Source organism: Colobus angolensis, unplaced genomic scaffold (assembly GCF_000951035.1).
Source record: "Colobus angolensis palliatus isolate OR3802 unplaced genomic scaffold, Cang.pa_1.0 Scaffold162, whole genome shotgun sequence".
NCBI classification, from domain to species: domain Eukaryota; kingdom Metazoa; phylum Chordata; class Mammalia; order Primates; family Cercopithecidae; genus Colobus; species Colobus angolensis.
Genome location: NW_012114733.1, coordinates 7,670,996 through 7,690,351, shown reverse-complemented (window position 1 = coordinate 7,690,351; position 19,356 = coordinate 7,670,996). Strand labels below are relative to the sequence as shown.

General features: G+C 35.0%; 1 protein-coding gene across 2 annotated transcripts in view; it reads right to left on the bottom strand.

Annotated features, from left to right (window-relative positions):
* KIAA0020 (KIAA0020 ortholog) overlaps window positions 1–19,356 on the bottom strand; it is a 42,069-nt gene that overhangs the window by 10,972 nt on the left and 11,741 nt on the right. The window contains exons 4-13 of one of the 2 annotated variants that reach the window (XM_011937354.1): window positions 19,205–19,340; window positions 18,518–18,593; window positions 16,417–16,510; window positions 16,089–16,155; window positions 14,723–14,897; window positions 13,614–13,717; window positions 11,997–12,075; window positions 9,636–9,734; window positions 8,676–8,729; window positions 5,255–5,335 (exon numbers count right to left, since the gene is read on the bottom strand). In XM_011937354.1, the coding sequence (XP_011792744.1) occupies window positions 5,255–5,335; window positions 8,676–8,729; window positions 9,636–9,734; window positions 11,997–12,075; window positions 13,614–13,717; window positions 14,723–14,897; window positions 16,089–16,155; window positions 16,417–16,510; window positions 18,518–18,593; window positions 19,205–19,340 (965 nt within the window). The remainder of the gene's footprint in view (window positions 1–5,254; window positions 5,336–8,675; window positions 8,730–9,635; window positions 9,735–11,996; window positions 12,076–13,613; window positions 13,718–14,722; window positions 14,898–16,088; window positions 16,156–16,416; window positions 16,511–18,517; window positions 18,594–19,204; window positions 19,341–19,356) is intronic. The other variant, XM_011937355.1, reaches the window with a different exon arrangement.

Genomic DNA, 19,356 nt, shown 5'->3' with positions numbered 1-19,356 from the left:
AAAAAAAAAAAAAAAAAAAAAATGTGTTTTTTTTTTTAGAAAAAAACAAAACTGTATGTAGTGATGGCTACTCTTCACTTTCATTTAACATTTTTTTCCCTTGGTATAGGGAGAAGGCATGACGCTGGCAATGTATTCCTCAATATAGCGAGCTTTCTCCACAGCTTCCACGCTTAGGGACTAATCCCACACATATGGCTTGGGCAGAAATTGTTTTATAAAACGAGAAACTGGGACTTCATGATACGCATAAAACCTGTGCTTAAATACTACTCAGACCAGTCCCCAAATTCATTGAACTTTACTCCCTTTTGGTTTGTAATTAAGGAATTTAGAATCTAAATTCATATTTAATTAAGGCTTTTAAAAGAATGCCAATGTTTATAAATAGCAATTTTACAAAAAACTAAAAAACATTTACTTCAAAATGTAATATTTTTCAACCCACCTTATTGATCAGAAAAAAAAAAAAATGTAGTATCATTTAATCCTTCCCCAGATCACTCTCATTCCAGCTTTCCCCTACCATCAAAAACACACATCTTTGAAAGAGTACTACAGACTTCACTTCTCTTTAACTCGGGTTACAGAGAAAATGGGGAGGACGTTCTGGATTATCACACGGTGTGTACTAACAATTCCAGTAACATGTATAAATAGGTAAGAGACAGCTAAGGCATAGTTAATTTTGTGCAGAATTTAGTCTCTGGGGTCTTGAGTTCAAGCTGTGTAGCCTTTGGCAAATCCATTAACCTCTTTGCATATTAACTCCCTTATATTCAAAAGGAAATGATACACCTACCTGCCTAACGCATGGGCTATTACCAGGCGCAAATCAGAAAAAGTCACACTGCAAAGCGAAAGCTGTCACAAAATAATTATTTCATATGAAAAACATACCTCTCAATATGTATCTCCTCCTTAACTATGGAGATTAAATAAAGCTAGCTGAGTCATGAGTTTTCACCCTCAAGAGAAAGAATAGCAAAAACTGTTTAATTTGAAAGGTTCTGGCTTAGTTTACTCGTTAACTTACAGAAACTTACAGAAAATTCACAAAAGCCCATTTATTGTAATTTCTTCTTAAGCTCTAAAGTAGGCAAGTAAACAAAGAAAGCATGGGAATTATAAAGACTTTCCTTCTGAAGACATCTTTGGCCAGTTCTGACTGCCTTGTGCTGACCTCTAGCTAGATACCTTGGCACTCTTGTTTTGCCATTGCTCTTTTAAAAAGGAAAGGTAAAGGTCAAAATAAAAGATGCACACATGAAGTAGGGTTAAAGTGTGTGCATTTTTGGTCGAGGTTAGAAACGTAAAAATCAACCCATCCATGGTGCTGAAGACTGAGCCTGTGGTGTCCACTCTTACCGTAGTTTGCTGTGGGGACAAAAAGAAATGCAGACTACTACATGGAACCTAAAATCTAGTGAAGAGGGAAGACAGTTAATAAAAAGTTAAAACTAAGAGATTTAACTAATGGCTAACAGAACTATAGAGGGCAGGTTAGATCATCAGGCAGCTTCCCGAGTGTTTTGTTCTGAAAACAGGGTGACTATTTGCAAAAGTCTACCTTTTCAGTTGCAATAAAAAAACTGGAAGGTCTAGTTGAGTGGGTACAGTGCCTCATTCAGTTTTGCAAAATAAAAAATGTCCTGGAGATTGCCTAACAATAAGCATATTTAATACTACTTAACTGTATACTTCAAAATGGTTAACATGGTAAATTTTGTTATGTGTAGTTTACCTCAATTAAACAGAAAACAAATGTGAAGACCTATCACCGTGGAGCTCACACTGCCAGGGACTGGAGCTGAATGGCGCTCACCACCTTGGAGAGGGCGTGTGCTCTCGCCATTTCTTACAGTCCCTCCCACATCTCCTTGTCTCACACCTGGCCTGGTCACTCATTTACCTATCTGGTCAATGAAGGTTTTGCAGGTTTGTGAGCCCTGGGTGAGATCATGATTCACTGCTCAAGGAAAGGATGGCAAAGAAAAAGACTACAGTAGTTGAGTGGGTGGGGAGACCACATCTGACTAGAAGATCACTATCTGGTGATTACACTAGAGCTTAGTCTTAACAGAAAACAAGCAGTGATTATCGGGCTATGATTTCAACTTGACATTTTGGGAAATCTAGTTACTTTAAATGGAATACTTAGCAACACACTAAGCTTTCTTGGCTATTTTTAAAAGCACTGTGTAATGCAATGGTTTTGTAGTGGCTGAGTGGGAAATAGGAACACATGACTCTCTATATAAACACATGCAGCAAAACTGGCAGCCCAGAGATTCTGCTAAGTGCCTTAGAGAAACTTAACATGTCCCAAGGAGACATATACAAGAATGTTCATGGATTTGGATTAGCAAAAATTAAGAATTAAAGTTAGTTTTTAAAATTGTAAACAATCTAAACATCCATCACCAGAAAAATAGAAAATAAATAGCAGTATAGTCACATGTAATAGAATACCATTTGGCAGCGAAAAATAAATGATTTAGAATATGGATGGGTAAACTATGGTGCATTGGTCAAATCCAGCCTATAGCCTGTTTTTGTCCATCTTGCAAGCTAATAATAGTTTTTACATTTCAAAAGGGTTTTAAAAAACGAAAACAAAATGAACAAGAATACGTGATAGGACCATATATACCCCACAAAGGCTAAAATAATTATTAACTGGTCCTTTATAAAAAAGGCATGCTGACCCCTGATGCTAAATCTCACAAACATGACAAAAGAAAAAAAGCAAGATGCAGAAGAATACATGTAAGACATTATTTATACAGAACTTGTAAACATGTGAAATAAAATTAGATACATGTTTTACAAAATAAAAAACATCTACATACAGTGAAAGGATAAGGAAATGCATATGAATAATAAATACCAAATTTATCATAGTAGATATGGGGCGATGACAGGATACCAGGGATGTGTATTAAAGGGCTTAAATTTGAACTGTATTTGTCAAGTTCTATTTTATGCCAGGTGGTAGGAGGCTGGGTGTTCACTGTATGATTCATACCTTTCTGTATATTTTAAAGACAATGCCTTTAAAAATATGCATCAATATTTATTCACCCTCAAACAGCAATTAGCTAGTGTACTTATTTACCTTCCAATGAACATTGCTGTCAAACCGCCTGTGTATCAATGACTACAAAGGTAAACTGGATGAAACTTTATGTTTATTTAGGAAAGTAAAGTAGTTAGAAAGAGCTCATATCCATTTTGAAAGGTGAAAGGCTCAGCTGACCAGGCTGTGATTTCAACCTGACATTTTTGGGAAGTCTGGGTGCCCTGAACAGAGTGCTTAGCAACACTAAGCTTTCCTGTTTATTTTTTAAAAGCACTGCATACTGCAACTGTTTTTGTCGTAGATGAGGGGTGGGAAAAATTCAAGGGCAATTAGCATTCCAGAATTTTATCACAAGCTACACAGTTTAATAATACACAGAACCTGTTGAACATTTGTCAGTTACAGACAAGAGATCGGCAAATCAGGCCATTCAGGGAAAGCTGCCCTAAGTATGATAAAGTCATTAAGAATGTGGGTTAAGCAGTTGTGGGAATCAAAGTGATATAAGGAATTAAAACTGTTTCAACAGCAACTTTAACTGGCATATACCTTTGGAAAAAAATTAACAGACAATTCTGGCAAATCGCGAAGGAAATCTGGTTTCTCTTGAAATCCATTTGGAACAGTTATGCAAATTTTAGTTGTCGTGAAAATATTAAACAAAAGCAAACTTTCAATATCCCAGCCTGTTTCCATTTCTGTGAAACAACTTTATTCATTAGCCAATTCTATGGCCTCACATCTCTGTCACAGGAATGCAAAACAATCATTATTGATTGGAGTCAAAAGGCTAATAAAGTCACAAGGAACATGTCAAAATACTCAGTTTGTAACGTTGAAGTCTTGCCAACTTGTTTCTTCCCACAATCCTATCCCAAAGAAAGTCATCACAATCTTAAAATAGTCAAGGGTAAAGTTGGAAAATGACAGCAAGGGCATGAGAAATTCACACACACTGGGACCTACAGCTGGCATCTAAGAAAACAATCTTCCCCTCCACTAGCTGGTATACTTTTTCTACTACACTGAGCTCTACTGATCCCGAGGGGCTACAAAGAGAGACCACAGCACCACCACCCGACAACAGGTAAATTCTCTTTTTGAATCATCCACATTCTTCTTTCTCGCAGATGTGAAAGTACCACTTGTCGTCACTAAGATTTCTCTAAGGGTCCCATTCATGTATATCAAACAGAAAGGCTTGTGTAATTTTCAGACAAATAACCTATGTCTATACAGATTATGTGGTTTTCAAGACGTTTCCAAGTTTGGTCACTATTATCAAGCTTGTATTTTCTTATCCCCACTCTGCTGCAACCTCTACCATATACTCAACACCACTCATACGCTAAAAATAGAAGAAGAGAAAAGACAATCGTAGAATCAGAAAAAGAGGCTATTGATACAGAATGAAGAAAACAAATAGTTTAGAATGCAATTTTTACTTTGGAGTACTTCCCCTAAGAGGACAATTAGTTTTTCTGAAGCAAGTTTAGGGACAAACTACATTCATGTATTACACTACATTCATGTATTACCACTTTATGGTCATTACACTGGACTAGAAGGAATTGCTGAAATGTAAAAAGGAAGCTAGAGTTTTAATTTGAGTTATAACTTTTAATTTGACCCTACAAAAGCTCTAAGAAGCATCACAACTGAGTGAGTCTTGTACATTTTTCTTCTCCATCAGCTCAATCCAGCACAGATGTAATGATTAACTGGGTAACTGTGCAGAGGTAATTATTTCTCCATAGGGAGAGAGAGAATTTAATAGGTCACAGATATCCTCTGCTTGTATTTGAGTTCTGGAATAACTGAGGAATTACTATGCTAATTTCTGATCATATCTAAATATTATTTTGCTAACTTTCCATAGTTTAGAATTGCATATAGTCTAAAGTACCATGTTATCCTAATCCAAAATAAAAGTGTTAAATCTTAATTTGACCAGTCTTAAATATTTAAAACAGTATTAATATCAAGTTACAAGGTTAAGATTTATACAGGAATAAAACCTCCAAAATAAAACATAATTAACTTAAAAGTAAGCAAAAATACTGATAGAAGGCACAGCTGCAAGTCTTTACACATGCATGGTGAAATCAAGCTTACACATCCACAACTGGTTTATCGATGTAACTTAAATTCAAGACCATCAGAATTACTTACTGATATGATTATCTGCTTCACAAGCTTAGTATCATCAATACAATCAAATGCCGCCAGTAAAACCAAATGGGAGTATTGGCCCTGCAAGAATTGGAAGCCAATAAAGGTTAAAAACAAGTGCATAGATTTTCCCTCTTATTCCACACACAGAATATCTTCATAAAGGTTACCTACATTGACAACTTGTCTAACATAATATAAACAAGATGAATAAAAGCCATTCTAACGAACTTTCTCTCTTATCATGACCTCATTAATTATATTCTAGAGGTAAGGCTGATTTTTTTTAAAGCACATTATTCATTACCAAATAGTCTAAAACTAATACCTATGTAAACAGGTATGCTGTTAATGAATAGCTACTTGAAAATTATACTTAAAAGTTCAAGTTATAAGATTAGGTTCAAAAAACCTACATATATAAACACATATATAAGATACTCCAATCATGAAAAAGAAAACATAAACTCACATAAGTTTACACACACACACACACGATATACATAATACATGTACACAGAAAATCCTGGAAGGCAAGGCCTTGTAATAGTCATCTCTGGGTTATACAAACAATTTTTAATTTTCTTTTCTATATTGCTCGATTTCTTTAACGTGATCTCACAAAATTAGAATATAAACATGAAAAAGATAAACTAGAAGAGTATAATTATACACTGAATGAGAATGATATAAAAATCATTACTTTAAAAAAGTATAGCTGCATGAGATCACAGAAATACACATGTGGCTTTCACAACACTTATCTTTCGAAATAAAATTATTTCCATGATGCTAATACTGTTCCAAACATTTAAAGAACACCTACTTTATGTTAAGAACAAAAACAAAACAAAACAAAAACCTGTTTCCAGAGCTTGTTGCACAAGTATCCTGGATTTTGATATAATTGTTTTAAACTTTGATAGGAATTTGATTTTTGATAATAACCCACATTCAGAGCCAGATCTGATGAATATCACAGATAATACAATTTCAATCAGAAACAATAACGGAGTTGCTAATTGTTAAGTCAAAAAGACAAACTGAAGATAAACAACAAAGGTCTAACACCCTTACTATACAAAGACCAACAACCAACTAAAAAATGGGCAAAGAACATGAAGAGTCAGATCACAAAAAACAGAAGTACAAATGTCTTTAAATGTATGAAATAATGCTTTAGGAACTAATTAAGGACAATAATTAAAACAATGAAATGCCATTTATCCTATAAGCGATGGTGAAAACCTCTGACAATAGACTAATTTATCAAAGGTTTAGGAAAAAGCAGGCACACTTTTATGTTGATGAGAATGTAAAGTCGTTCAACTTCTTTGAAGAGCAACTGACAACACCTATACAAATTTAAAATGCAGGTATGACCTGATCCAGCAATTCTAGTTCTAGGGATTTATCTTGCAGACGTGTTTCCATGTAAGTACAAAGACTTACATACGAGTATATTCACGGAAATACTAATTGTAATTTTAAAAATTCTAGAAACTACCAAAATGCCCTACAGTAGGGGCTGGTTAAATAAATTATGGTACAGGCATATGATGAAATATTATAGTCACTAAGAAAAGTGAGGTAGACAGATGTATGTACGTTGAAATAAAATGACCCGCAATATGAATTAAGTGAAGGAAACAAAATGGAGAACAATGTGCCTAGTACAAAATCACTGGTTTCAGTTCTCTTAACTCAGACACACATAAGCATAACCGAGCATAAAATATTTCTGGATGAATACAACAGAAGCTGGTACAGAATTGAATATAAGTGAAAAATAGACAAATCCACAAGTATAGTTGGAAATTTTAACATGTTTCTCTCAGCAACTGATAGAACTAGAAAATAATAAGCCAGTAAAAACATTGATGGTATGAACACTATCAACTACTTTGATATAACTGACAAATATAGAATACCCCACCAAACAACTCTACAATATATTATTTTCAAAATACGTAGGCAATATGTTAGGCCGTAAAATAGGTCTCAATAAATTTAAAAGGAACAAAATATAGAGTATATCAAGAAACCCCCAATATTTGGAAATTAATAATTCTAAATAACTCATGGATCAAATCCATGGGTAATGTTAGTTTATCACCCCTTTAGAAGTAATTCTCAGAGATTTAAAAAGACATGTATTGTTAATTTCTGTTACCATCATGATGCCACGCTGGGATTAGGTTCTCAAAAAACTTAGTGTTGAATTACCTGACATAACCAAACTGTAGAACTAAAACAATCTAATTATTTAAAAATGTCATACTATTAATACCTTTGTGAATTTTCTATTAACATTCTAGTTTTTACTCATTTTAATGTAAAGTATTCAAATTAGAATGCCACGCATAAAAATTTACTTAACATTTAATTATGAATCATAAAAAAATCACATACACTGGAAACAACTCATCAGAGAATTCCATATTTCACTTTGTTATAGGAATGTTAGCTGCCTTCTGAATTCTTCTAATCTCTAGCCCAACAGAAGACAACAGTCAAGTATACAATCACACAGCATTAATTTTAACTTGTTTGACTTACTATTTCAAACAAGTTGAAGTATTCACCAGATGCTAGTAGTTCTCACTGGATTTGTTTCAAAGGATAAAGTAGTTGATTACTACATAATTTTAATTCACCAATAAATTAGAACTTTACTGAGAACTTATAAATATAACTTGTATAAATATAACTTATAAAATATAACTTCAAAATATAACATCAAACTTATAAAATATAACTCAAAAATTAAAATTGTATTTACTACATATTTTCTAGTTATAGTACTCCATAGTAACAGCATGAAAAATTACTTAATATCTAAAAACATATAAACACTATTTTTGAAGCAACAAATCCCCCAGAAAAAATAAGGAAAATTGTTACTGCATTTCTAAAGAACTATAAAATTTAACAACTAAAAATTTCCATAACCACACTGCAAATTTATTCTTAAAAAATAAAAAGACACATTTTAATTTCTTTTATGGTTTTGGTCCTAAGGAAAACTAATATCAAGTTTCTGAAGTGCAATCTGGCATCATTCACCCAGAGACTAAAATATGGACATACCGTATCCAGGCAGTAATTCCCATGTTTAATTAACACAACTGGACAAATTCACCAAAAAAGCTAGTAAATATCAGGTTTTCAAAGAATATCTAATAAAAGTAGAGAACTATCACAATATAATGTTAAAAGAGGAGAAAAGAATGCATGTAGCATGATTTCCATTTTATGTAGATAAAATATGAAAATACATGTATATGTACAGAAAAATATAATAAAACAATAATTTTCTTCTTGGTAATTTTATGAATTTTTCCAAAGTTTCTGTAATATACATGAATACATCTTACTATTAAAAATAATTTGAAGTAATATGTAGTTTTATTATACTTACATTAGCCACCTTTTCAACGTAAGTCTTCATTGTTTTCACAATCACTTTCCTGTCCTTAAAAAGAAAAGATTGTCTCACTGAACTTTCAGTTATGTATTAAGGGTATTTTGTAGTTAAACGTTTTAACACGATATTTATTAAGTTTTCATTTGAGTGCCATACTTTCTCATTAGTAAAAATAGTTATGCAGCCAGAATGAAAAAACTGTAATATACCAAAGAAGTTCTCTTAGGACTATTACAAGCTTAGATGTGTATGTGACAATCCATTCAGACATAAATATGGAACCATTAAATTGCAAATTGCAAGGCAAACCTAGTGAAGCCACCTTTCACAGTGAGACCAGACAGACCCTTCTTCCAAGGTCTGAACTGTCCTCAAATGCAGAGTCTAGCACACAGTTAGTACTCATCTACATTTGTTGAACAAAATTAAATTTGCACTAAAAAAGCAGATACAGTACAATTATCTTTTAAAGGTAGAATTATGCTGACCAAGGAAATAATGATCATTTTTGTTAAACTTCTGTGACTAATAAGGATCTTTACCTTTTCCCTCAAGTACTTAACACCTATGGGAGCAAATGTGTGTGGCCAGCTGTTTGTTAGCCCTTCCCATTTTCCTCTGCCATAGTACGATCATTAAGTGAGGAGGTACCAAAACCTCTATAAACTAAAGCTTAAATACATATTATGTTTACTTGCTTGATAGATCTCTTCCCATCCTTTAATGAAACTTTAAGGTTTCTACTACAGCAGAGAAAAGAAGAAACAGTAGGCCTAGAGAAGATGGCTCATTCCCATCAGGCCCTGAGACACAACTTTTGGAAGATAATGTTGCTGTGTACAACAGGGAAAAGACCAAAGGAGATTAAAAGTCTAAGGACAGCTAAATCAAGCCTGCAGATAAAGCATGGCCCTGACTTGTACAGTTTAAATGCACAAATGCTATCACACTTACCTTGGGCGTGCCATGCCATAGGCAGTGCATGGCCACTCTGGCGCCATCGTGTGTGTGTGCCAGGTAGACCACTGCTTCGCGGATGGCTTCAATCATTTCCTAGGGAACAAATGCTGTCAGGAACAGGGCTTTGCTTTATTTTCTTCTTTCTGCTGTTTTATCTGTCTGTCTACAGGGGCCAGTTATGCCGAGAGAAGGAAAGGAAGAGAATGCCAGGTAGCAAACAATTTCATTTTGTAGGCAATCAAACAGAAACACAACCTCTTTCTAGAAACGTTCTTTTCCATCCAGAGCAGTAAATACTGCTGGCAGACAATTTCTGTTAAACACAATATCTGACTTTTACCAATGTCCGTTAAAAAAAAAAGTCACAAACTATATGCATAGTATAATATATTCTAATAATTTTCCAAGAAAAAGAAGCCTAGGAGTTGGTGGTGATAAGAAGGGAGCTTTTAACAGAATAAGTGAGATAAAGAAAATGCTCCTCCCTAAAAGAGACCTGTATGTAATAAACAGAATCAAAACACTCATTTTGACTGAAAAAGTTCCCTTTTTAGTTCATAACCGGATTACCTCCAAAAATCATATTCTTTACCATAAACATGCTTATATAATATTTCCTTATGAAAAATTTCTGTACTAACATTTAGACTAAGACCTCACCTATAAATGACCCTTTAGTAAAAAACATTTAATTTCTCACTAGGTAGCTTAGCTTAATTTAACCCTTAGCCTTCATTTCCCATGTACATAATTTCTTATTTATATTTTCTTTCTTTTTTTTTTGGAGACAGAGTCTCGCTCCGTCGCCCAGGCTGGAGTGCAGTAGTGCAATCTCGGCTCACTGCAACCTCCACCTCCCGGGTTCAAGCGATTCTCGTACCTCAGCCTCCCGAGTAGCTGGGACTACAGCCGCCCACCACCACCCCCAGCTAATTTTTATATTTTTAGTAGAGACAGGGTTTCACTATATTGGCCAGGCTGGTGTCAAACTCCTGACCGTGTGATCTGCCCGCCTCGGGCTCCCAAAGTGCTGGGATTACAGGCGTGAGTCACCGTGCCCAGTCCTATATTTTCAAAGTCTAAGCACATAGGATGTAAATGAGTTCTGGCAACGAACAGCTTCAGAGCCCCATTTTAGTCTATTCCCAATTTAAAAATTTACGTTAAATAAATAAATACAAAGCCTCATGCCAGGAAAGCGAGGATAGGTGCCTAATTTCATCAAGGAACAAACAATTTCACCCTCAAGTATCTTATATCGCTTCCCAAGATGACTCTCAAGAGCAGTTTCAACTAACATACCTGAACTTAGGAATCTCTTCAGAGCTACCCAGATGGAAAGTCATGCATATATCCCAATTATGCTTCCATTTTCCCCAAAAGTTTTTTTTTTAAAGTCTCTTTTGAAAATGCCCCCAGTACCAGAAAAGACAATTTGTCTCATTACTTTACATGCATGCTAAGTTACAAAAGATTTTTTGCTGTTACTGAAACATTCAACACTAAAAAGATACTTTCTACCACTGAATACATTCAAATAATCATTGTGTCATTTCTGAGCATACAGGCCTGCCTCAGAACTGTGGGATACTGTGTTTTGCAGGAAATTAGAGAAATCTCCGAAAGAGAAGGTGCTGCTATGGTCATCAAACCATAAGCTTAGGTGGGTGGCTACCGTTGGGAAATTATTTTGCATGCCAATTTTTAGAGAGTCAAAACTCCAATGAATGTATAGTCTGGCATATTTGTTAAGTCAGTCTCGTTATTTTCATTATCCCTTGTGATTGGAAAATGAGGACAAATGGACAATGAGCTCACTGTATGATGAGGCAAGCAAAGTTCAGGGAACTAAATGATGAATTCTCATTTGTATTCCCATGACTGACTTGAAGGGCAGTGCAATTTACCTTCACTCTCTGTTCTTCTATCATTTAAAGTCCAGGTTTTCATGGTCCATTTAGTTTTACAAACGTATCCTCCTCTAACCTTTTAATGCCAAGCAAATTTTTTTTTTTTTTTTTTGGCACAGCTGAATTTAAAACTACCCAAATGCTTGAATATTCCTCCATGAGTTAGTTAATTTTCAGAGTAGGCTAGCTAGTGGATACTCTCCGGATTATAATTAAGGTATAAACATTCAATACGACTAGTAAAACTAGGGTCAATTCTATTGTTTACTGGAATATCTAAATGGAATTTGCAAACATGTTCAAAGGGAGGTGAGTAAATTATCTTCCCTAAATAGGGAAGCAACTCTAAAATTTCCAAAAGACAATGTACATCAAAGCAGTTTTTCAAATTTCTACACCGCTCTTTCTCCATGTTTTAGTTTAAAAACAAAACCCAAGAACTTACTGATCTGAGTTTGGGGGGTGCATAGGTAAAAAAGTCCAAGAATACTTTATGTACCAATGAGTGCTTAATCACAGCTTCCCTGAAAACAGAAAAAAAGCACAAAGACTCATCAAATCTGGCACTAGTCATACCAAGATAGGTAATCTCAGAAATCCTAAAGTAATCTAAACAAGTGAAATGGTTTTACTGAATATAATTTGTCATAAAATAGACCGTATCTTTCAGAAATACGAAAACTTAAATAAAAACTTAGATGGTAAAACTGATTTAGTGCCATCTACAACCAAGACCAGTACAAATTTCTAATATCTACTCAGCAAACATAAAAGTAACATTTGAAATATGCTCTGCTCTGTTAAATAAGGACATCTTCATTTTTTTCCCCAGCACTGGACATGATGATTAGAAATCCACACGTGGACCTATTTTTTAATAGTTGTTTTATTTCTGTCAACACCCTTCACAATCCATCTGTTTCACAAAATAACTTTAGCAAAATTAAAACTTGAATGAACCAAACATTGTCAGCAATTGCAATAACACCTACTTAATCCAAACCCCTAGTGTGACACTTGGTGGATCTAGGTGTACAGTGGAGGGTGATGGTCAGGCATCAAAGACCTAAAGTTCACAGGCAATACCCAAGTATACGACAAAAACTAACACTGTCTTTATGGGTAAAACACTGTTCTGAATGTTTTGGAACAACTAATCCATTTAATCTTCATAAAATTCCTATGAAGTCTGTACTATTATTATCCCAGTTTTACAGATATGGTAATTGAGGCACAGAGAGGTTAAGTTGCTAAAGGTTATACAGTTAGTGAGGGGAGTGGGGAACCAGGAGCTGTACCCAGGCAATCGGGTCCCAAAAGCTATGCTCAGCCACTCCACTATGGGACAGATGCCATGAGGGGCACAGGCACAGGTTTCTGAGTCTTACAATCCATTTGAAAAAAATTGTGTTTTTTGTTTTTGTTGTTGTTGTTTTTTTTTTTTTTAGGCAAGGTCTCAATCTGTTGCCTAGGCTGGAATGCACTGGCACAACCATGGCTCACTGCACCCTTCACCTCCTGGGCTCAAGTGAGCCTCCTGCCTCTCAGCCTCCCAAGTAGTCAAGACTATAGACACATGCCACAAAGCCTGGCTAATTTTCTTATTTTTTCATAGAGATGGGGTCTTGCTATTGCCTCAGCTGGTCTTGAACTCTTGGCCTCAAGTGATTCTCCCACCTTGGTCCCTCAAAGTGCTAGGATTATAGGCGTGAGCCACTGCACCTTGCCTACAACCAAATTTGAGTAACAGATTATATTTGTGAAACTGTTTAGTATACACGGCTTCCATGTAACATTTTATTTGGGGAAAGAATGTCTCATTGCTTAAAAAAGCTCATAAATCACGAGTGCATGTTAGTTGTCATTTTATAGGGTACAATATCAGAAAAAGAAATCTCCTTTTGCACCAAGAATGGTTTCAAACCAATACTTTTGCACTCTTATTTAGGACAGATCAACACCTGTAAGCAGGAAATATCTACCTCTTCTGGGCAATAGTTATGTAAAACCTTCCTCCTTTGAATGTCATTTGTTAAGAAAAAAACAAAAACAACTTTCTTACTTTTGGGCCATTGGAGTTAGAATCTGCTTCATTTCATCCATAATAAGCTCTAATTTTTCTGGCTGTACCTCTAACACTTTGTCCAGAGTTGGGTGATCTGCTGACTGCAACAAAAGAAAAAATCAAACCCCTCTAAATTTAATCCATTTTTTCACTTCAGGACAAAGAAAAGCAATTACAGTCATTTTAAAGTAAGTTTTAACAAATTTAAGATTTCCCACATTTATATAATGAAAGCTCTGCTGTATATCCTTGTGCAGTAACCTGATTAGCTGATTCTCAGTCTGTATATCTATCAATGCATTTAAAGAGCCAGGCTAAACACCAACCAAGTTAACCAGTCAATAGTTACTTGCCAAGCACCTAGCTCTCACCTAATTATGAGATCAAGTAGTCACTTCACAAATTCTTGCCACCATGTGTTTTCTAATTAGTTGGCTATTCCTATTAAATATAATGAACTGTTAACAAAATTAGTACAGCAGCAAATTCAACCGAAGAATTGAACCTGACTAATGGAGACAACCCAGGAATCAATCCATATCGCTTCAGACAAATGTGTGCATTTATATTCCAAGGTTTGAAATAGATTCTTTAACCAGCTAGTCCCACTGCTCACTATTCTCAGATTCAATCCCTGCACTCTATCCAAGGTTAGGTATCTCTACTCCCCTTCATCTCTAGATACAATCTGAAGAAGGGCAATGCATGTACAGGAGAAGCTAGCAACCAGAGCCCAACACACTTCAGCCAGAGCTGGTTGGGGGTGCTTACACAACTGTGATAACTATTGGGAGTCTTCTCCCTCACTCTGACTGTAAAAATAGAAGTACTGAAGCGCTACACACAGAGTACTTAGGAGATGAACAAAAGTTGATTTGAAGTGGATTTAAAGCCAATGTTCTGGAGAAAGAGAAGCGTAAGTATGATCACTTGCTTACTACACCAGAGACAAAATAAAGCATGAGGGAAAATCAAGGACATAAGATGGTCTCTTAAGGAACCAGCCAAGGTAAAAAATAATACATTCTAAAAATAGGGCACTGGAAGTTAAGGAACAGCATATAGAAAAAGTAAAAATACTAGAAAAAGACTTCTGGAGATGTCACCTTGTAAAGTTGAAATGTGTTCCCATAAAGCTCTTCCGTCAGCATGTTCCTCTGCTCCAAAATGGCTTTGTCATTGTATGCGTACTCCACGATGGCTGATGCTTCCGCATGCCGCAGCATCTTCCTCACATGGCCTTTAAAACTTCTGATTATCTCTGCAATCTGTGGTTTACTTCTAAATGCAACACAATCATGGAAAAAATAAATGACAGAAAGAGAAAGCTGGGTGACAATAAAACACAGCTTACTTCCTCTAAGACCAACTCATCAATCTGTGTTGCTCTGAGGAGTAAATGAGCAAGCATGCATTGAGAAGCTGGGGCTAGCACATAGTAAATGCTCGATAAATGTCAGTTCCTATTAAACTGTTCTGCTTGAAAAAAAAAAAAGTATGGCAGGAAAAAAGATAAAAGTAAAAGATTCAGGAAAATAGAAAATCATATTCTAAGATTCTTTTTGAAGATGGGACTTAATCACAAGTATTTTAACTATATCCTAAAAGAATCAAATAGCTGGTAACTATAGCTAGGAATATGTTTTTGAAAATTTTGTCAACTGCATATATTACACTTTTTGTTGTTGATTATCATATTCTAGCACATTATTATATTCAAAAAGATTGGTCAAGACAAGTACTAATTCCACTTAATTTAGGAAATTCTCCCATGTTGACATTTTCTAACCCACTAACCCTGTATCAGTCTACTCACCCACCACCCCCTCCCCACTCTCTACCCTCTTAATACTGGTGGCTAAATACAAGCTAATTATTCTATCTCTCTTCTTCCAGAGGATCAAGATAAACATTCACAAATCATCCATCATGCAATATTATTTTTCTATGCTACAGTACCAGTCTACTTCAAAAGTGCTTATTTGTTGCTCACTCTGTCTTTGTGACAGAACTGCCTCTTCTTTTGATGGAAGTCCCCACTTGAACTCCCCCTGCATGTACTGTGTTTACTGGATGACAAGAAGACAGACATATAGACAGGAATATAGATGGAGAGACAGCCAAAAAGATGGACACGTGGAGGGGGAGGACTTAGAATAGGGCCCAGCATCTTTTGAATGCCAACAAATCCGAAGGTGAGGGTATACCTTCATCAAAGTCATAAATTTCAAGGAGACTTGCAAGACATCTCTCATGTGTCTTTTTAGGAATTAAGGCAGTACCATAATTTTACATTAATTTCAATAATTGTATTTAAGATGATACTCTCTAGAAACAACACAAGCATCTGCTGAGAGCCATTACTATTACTTATAAAGACCACAGACTTCCTATTTCACATCTGAGCACAGTTGGAAACTATGCCTTCAAAAGACAAACAAAAAAATGTATTTTATAAATAAAACAACTTACCCATACATGAGAAATTTCTTAACAATATTTCTGGAATATTTGGCTTTACTTAATTCAACCAAATCATCTGAAAAACAAAAATACATTACAATGATTTGAGATCTCATTTCAGTTCTCTGGAAACAAAGGAAGGAACTAAATAAATGCACAATCCTGGAAACACAAATAATTCTCAATTTGTCCCAGGCAAGGAAAAAATAAAAACAAAAAAGGATCTGGAGAAGACACACCTAAACAAAAATTGTTTTCTAGACAGTCTTGGGTATTTTAAGAGAAAACCAGTGACTTATTGCAAATGATAACATAATCTTCAGTATGTAATAAATACCTCGCAATTCTTCAAAAGCCTGTTTTCTCTGTTCTTCATTACCATACTGAATGTAACACTGGATCACACGAGTTGAATCATGTGCAAATGCAATCTGTAGGAAAAAGTCTGAGTTAGACTAATTCTCTTTTGAGAGTCATGTTTCTCATTCATTTATTGTGACCTCTTCTGGAATTTCTTGTTAGAAAAAAGGTAGTCTTCATGGATAAAACCAAACCTAGATTACTGAGAACTACTTGTTTTAATTACACAGAACATTATTCTTTTGTTTTGAGGCCTACCATATTTGATAGGTACAATTAATAATGACATTGAGGCAAGGATAAATTAAACCATTCTGCAATACTCCTCTCATTATAATTAAAACCAAACCAATCCAAACCATCTGATGATTATACAGACTATAACTTCTCATTTCTTTGATAGTTACTGCCCCTAAAAGGGAAATATTTGTTTAAAAGGTCTATTACCCTATGACTTTTATATAAGTGATCTAAGAATGTTTGGCTTTGACAACCAGAAGTATATCCGTAAGATGAATCTAAACGTCTTCCTAAATAAATAAATATAACTATATCCATACATACTGGCAATTATAAGCTAATCATTCATCTGTCACATTTTCATGATAATTCCTGCACATATATCCAGTTATATTTCTAGAAGAGTTGCTGTGTTTCGAATCTGATTTTCTAACCCATTCCTCCTCACGACTGCTGGAAGGACCCACTGGTCAATTTTCTAGAGCACCCTCCAGAAATCATCCATCATGCAAAATTATTTTTACTATGCTACAGTACCAGTCTACTTCAACAGTGCTTATTTGTTGCTCACTCTGTCTTTAAAGTTTTTTAATTCCAACAAATCAGAAGGTGAGTGTATAGTTCCATCAAAATCATAAATTTCAAGACTTGTAAGACATCTCTGAATATCTTCTAAAAAATTAAGGCTGTTTTTGTGTATATATTGAGCATCTACTACATAACCAACATAACTGCCTTAAACATAGTGTTCTTATTTATATCTCAAAGCAACCATAAGAATAAGCTGTCATTATTCCCACTTTACAGGTAAGGGAAGTACAGTTATGAGAAGGAACTCGCTATTACCCCAAGGAAGAATCTTTACTTCTCTGAGTCCCAAATACATCAAATATATAACAGGGATGATGACATATGGTAAATGACACAATGCATGTCCTGGTTAAAACAATTCCTAACCTATAGTAAATAATAAACAGGTTATTGTTATTGTTCAAAGGCACACATATTTTAAGCAGCCTAGCCAGGATCTGAACACCAAACTCACTTCTAAGACCATGGTCACACAGCTGTGACCTCAGGGTAGTTGAGAAAGAATGCTGAGTGAAATATTTATAAACTGCCGGAGCTGAGGGGGCAGTTCTATTGTAAAAAGATCCTGCTGAATTTATAAGAAAGCAGCAGCTGATGACTTGCTATTTTCCTTCAAGAGGTAATATAGCATCTGGTTAGACCTATGCATCTGACTTGGCAAAGGCTGCCCCCCTAGGTGCCGTAAAACTATGAGAATCTGTTGTCTTCCAAGCCATTATATATTAATCCAAATGCACAAGAGTCACTGGAAATTTATTACAAAACCGGATTAAGCATCAACAATGAAAACTACTTTAGAATTCTCAAATGATTATATTTTAGTTAAAGATATTTGCATGATGTTTACAAAAGCACGGAGGAAAAGAAACAAGTAATATGTTCACATCACAAATATAAAAAAGTTGGCACCTGAGAACATACTAAATTATATGGAGTTTAGAACAAGACATTTAAACAAATACTACCGAACTAATAACTTCTCAAGATAACTTTAAGAGAACACCGGCTTATTTTAAGAATTATTAAAAAATGACACAGCCAACTGATAATCTTTGCAAAACTCTCCAGCAGTAAGGTCCCTCACTTTTAAATTTTTATGTAGTTCAGTGTTATGGAAGATATTTAAAACTTTTGGTCAAATACACCGGAAACAATGACAGGATCACCTGTCATGAATGGTCAGCTACTCCTGAGAGTGAGGCAATTTCAATCGTTTAAAACTGCAACAATGAGTATGTCCTACTTACAGTTTTAATTTTCCCTTGAATCAACTTCTGCAAATCACTCATTAACTTTACTCTTTTTTCTTTGTCACAGTCTTTTCTACAAATGAGAAAAGGAAACACAGTTTAAGTAAAGAAGTTATTTTAAACACACAAAATTAAAAACCATACTAGTATATGTTCTCCAAGTTCAGCATGATTTTCTTTTCTACAGCAGCAAACCTCTGACATTAAAATTACTATTCCAGAGCAGCCAGACAAAAGTAATTTTCTCAAAGGCAGAAACTCATCTCAAAAGGTATAATTTTATGTATCAATCCAAATCTTAACAGCCAGAACTTCAGAAGTAAAAAAATAATAATAAAACAAATCTAAGATAACAAATACTGAAGTATCTCAAAACCTAGTTGATAAGAAATTATCCTTCGTTTTCTCAGAAATCTCTCAGGAAGAATGTCAAATTCATTTCAACCTCATACATTTTCATAAGCATATCCGATGCCATCGTAATGATTCTACACACTTCTGCAACGGGCAGACATCCAAGTACTGATGTCTCTACTGGGGTGTCATGAGGACTCCCTCAATAACCCAAGTGCTACGTCATTTATTTTAGGACATCTCACTATTTACAAGGTACATCTCACTATTTACAAGTGACTTCTCCACTGTCGCAAAGGGACTAACAAACACATCTTTAGGTAGAATTACCTTCTTAAAATCTCCCAAATCTGCTTTGCCCGAACAACAATGTCATAGTTGGTTTTATCACTGAGTTGTCTGCTTTGCTTCAGTTCTTTCTTCTTCTTTTTGAAGTCATCCCATTTGGGTTTCTTGGCTGCTGATTCTAGTTATTATAGAAA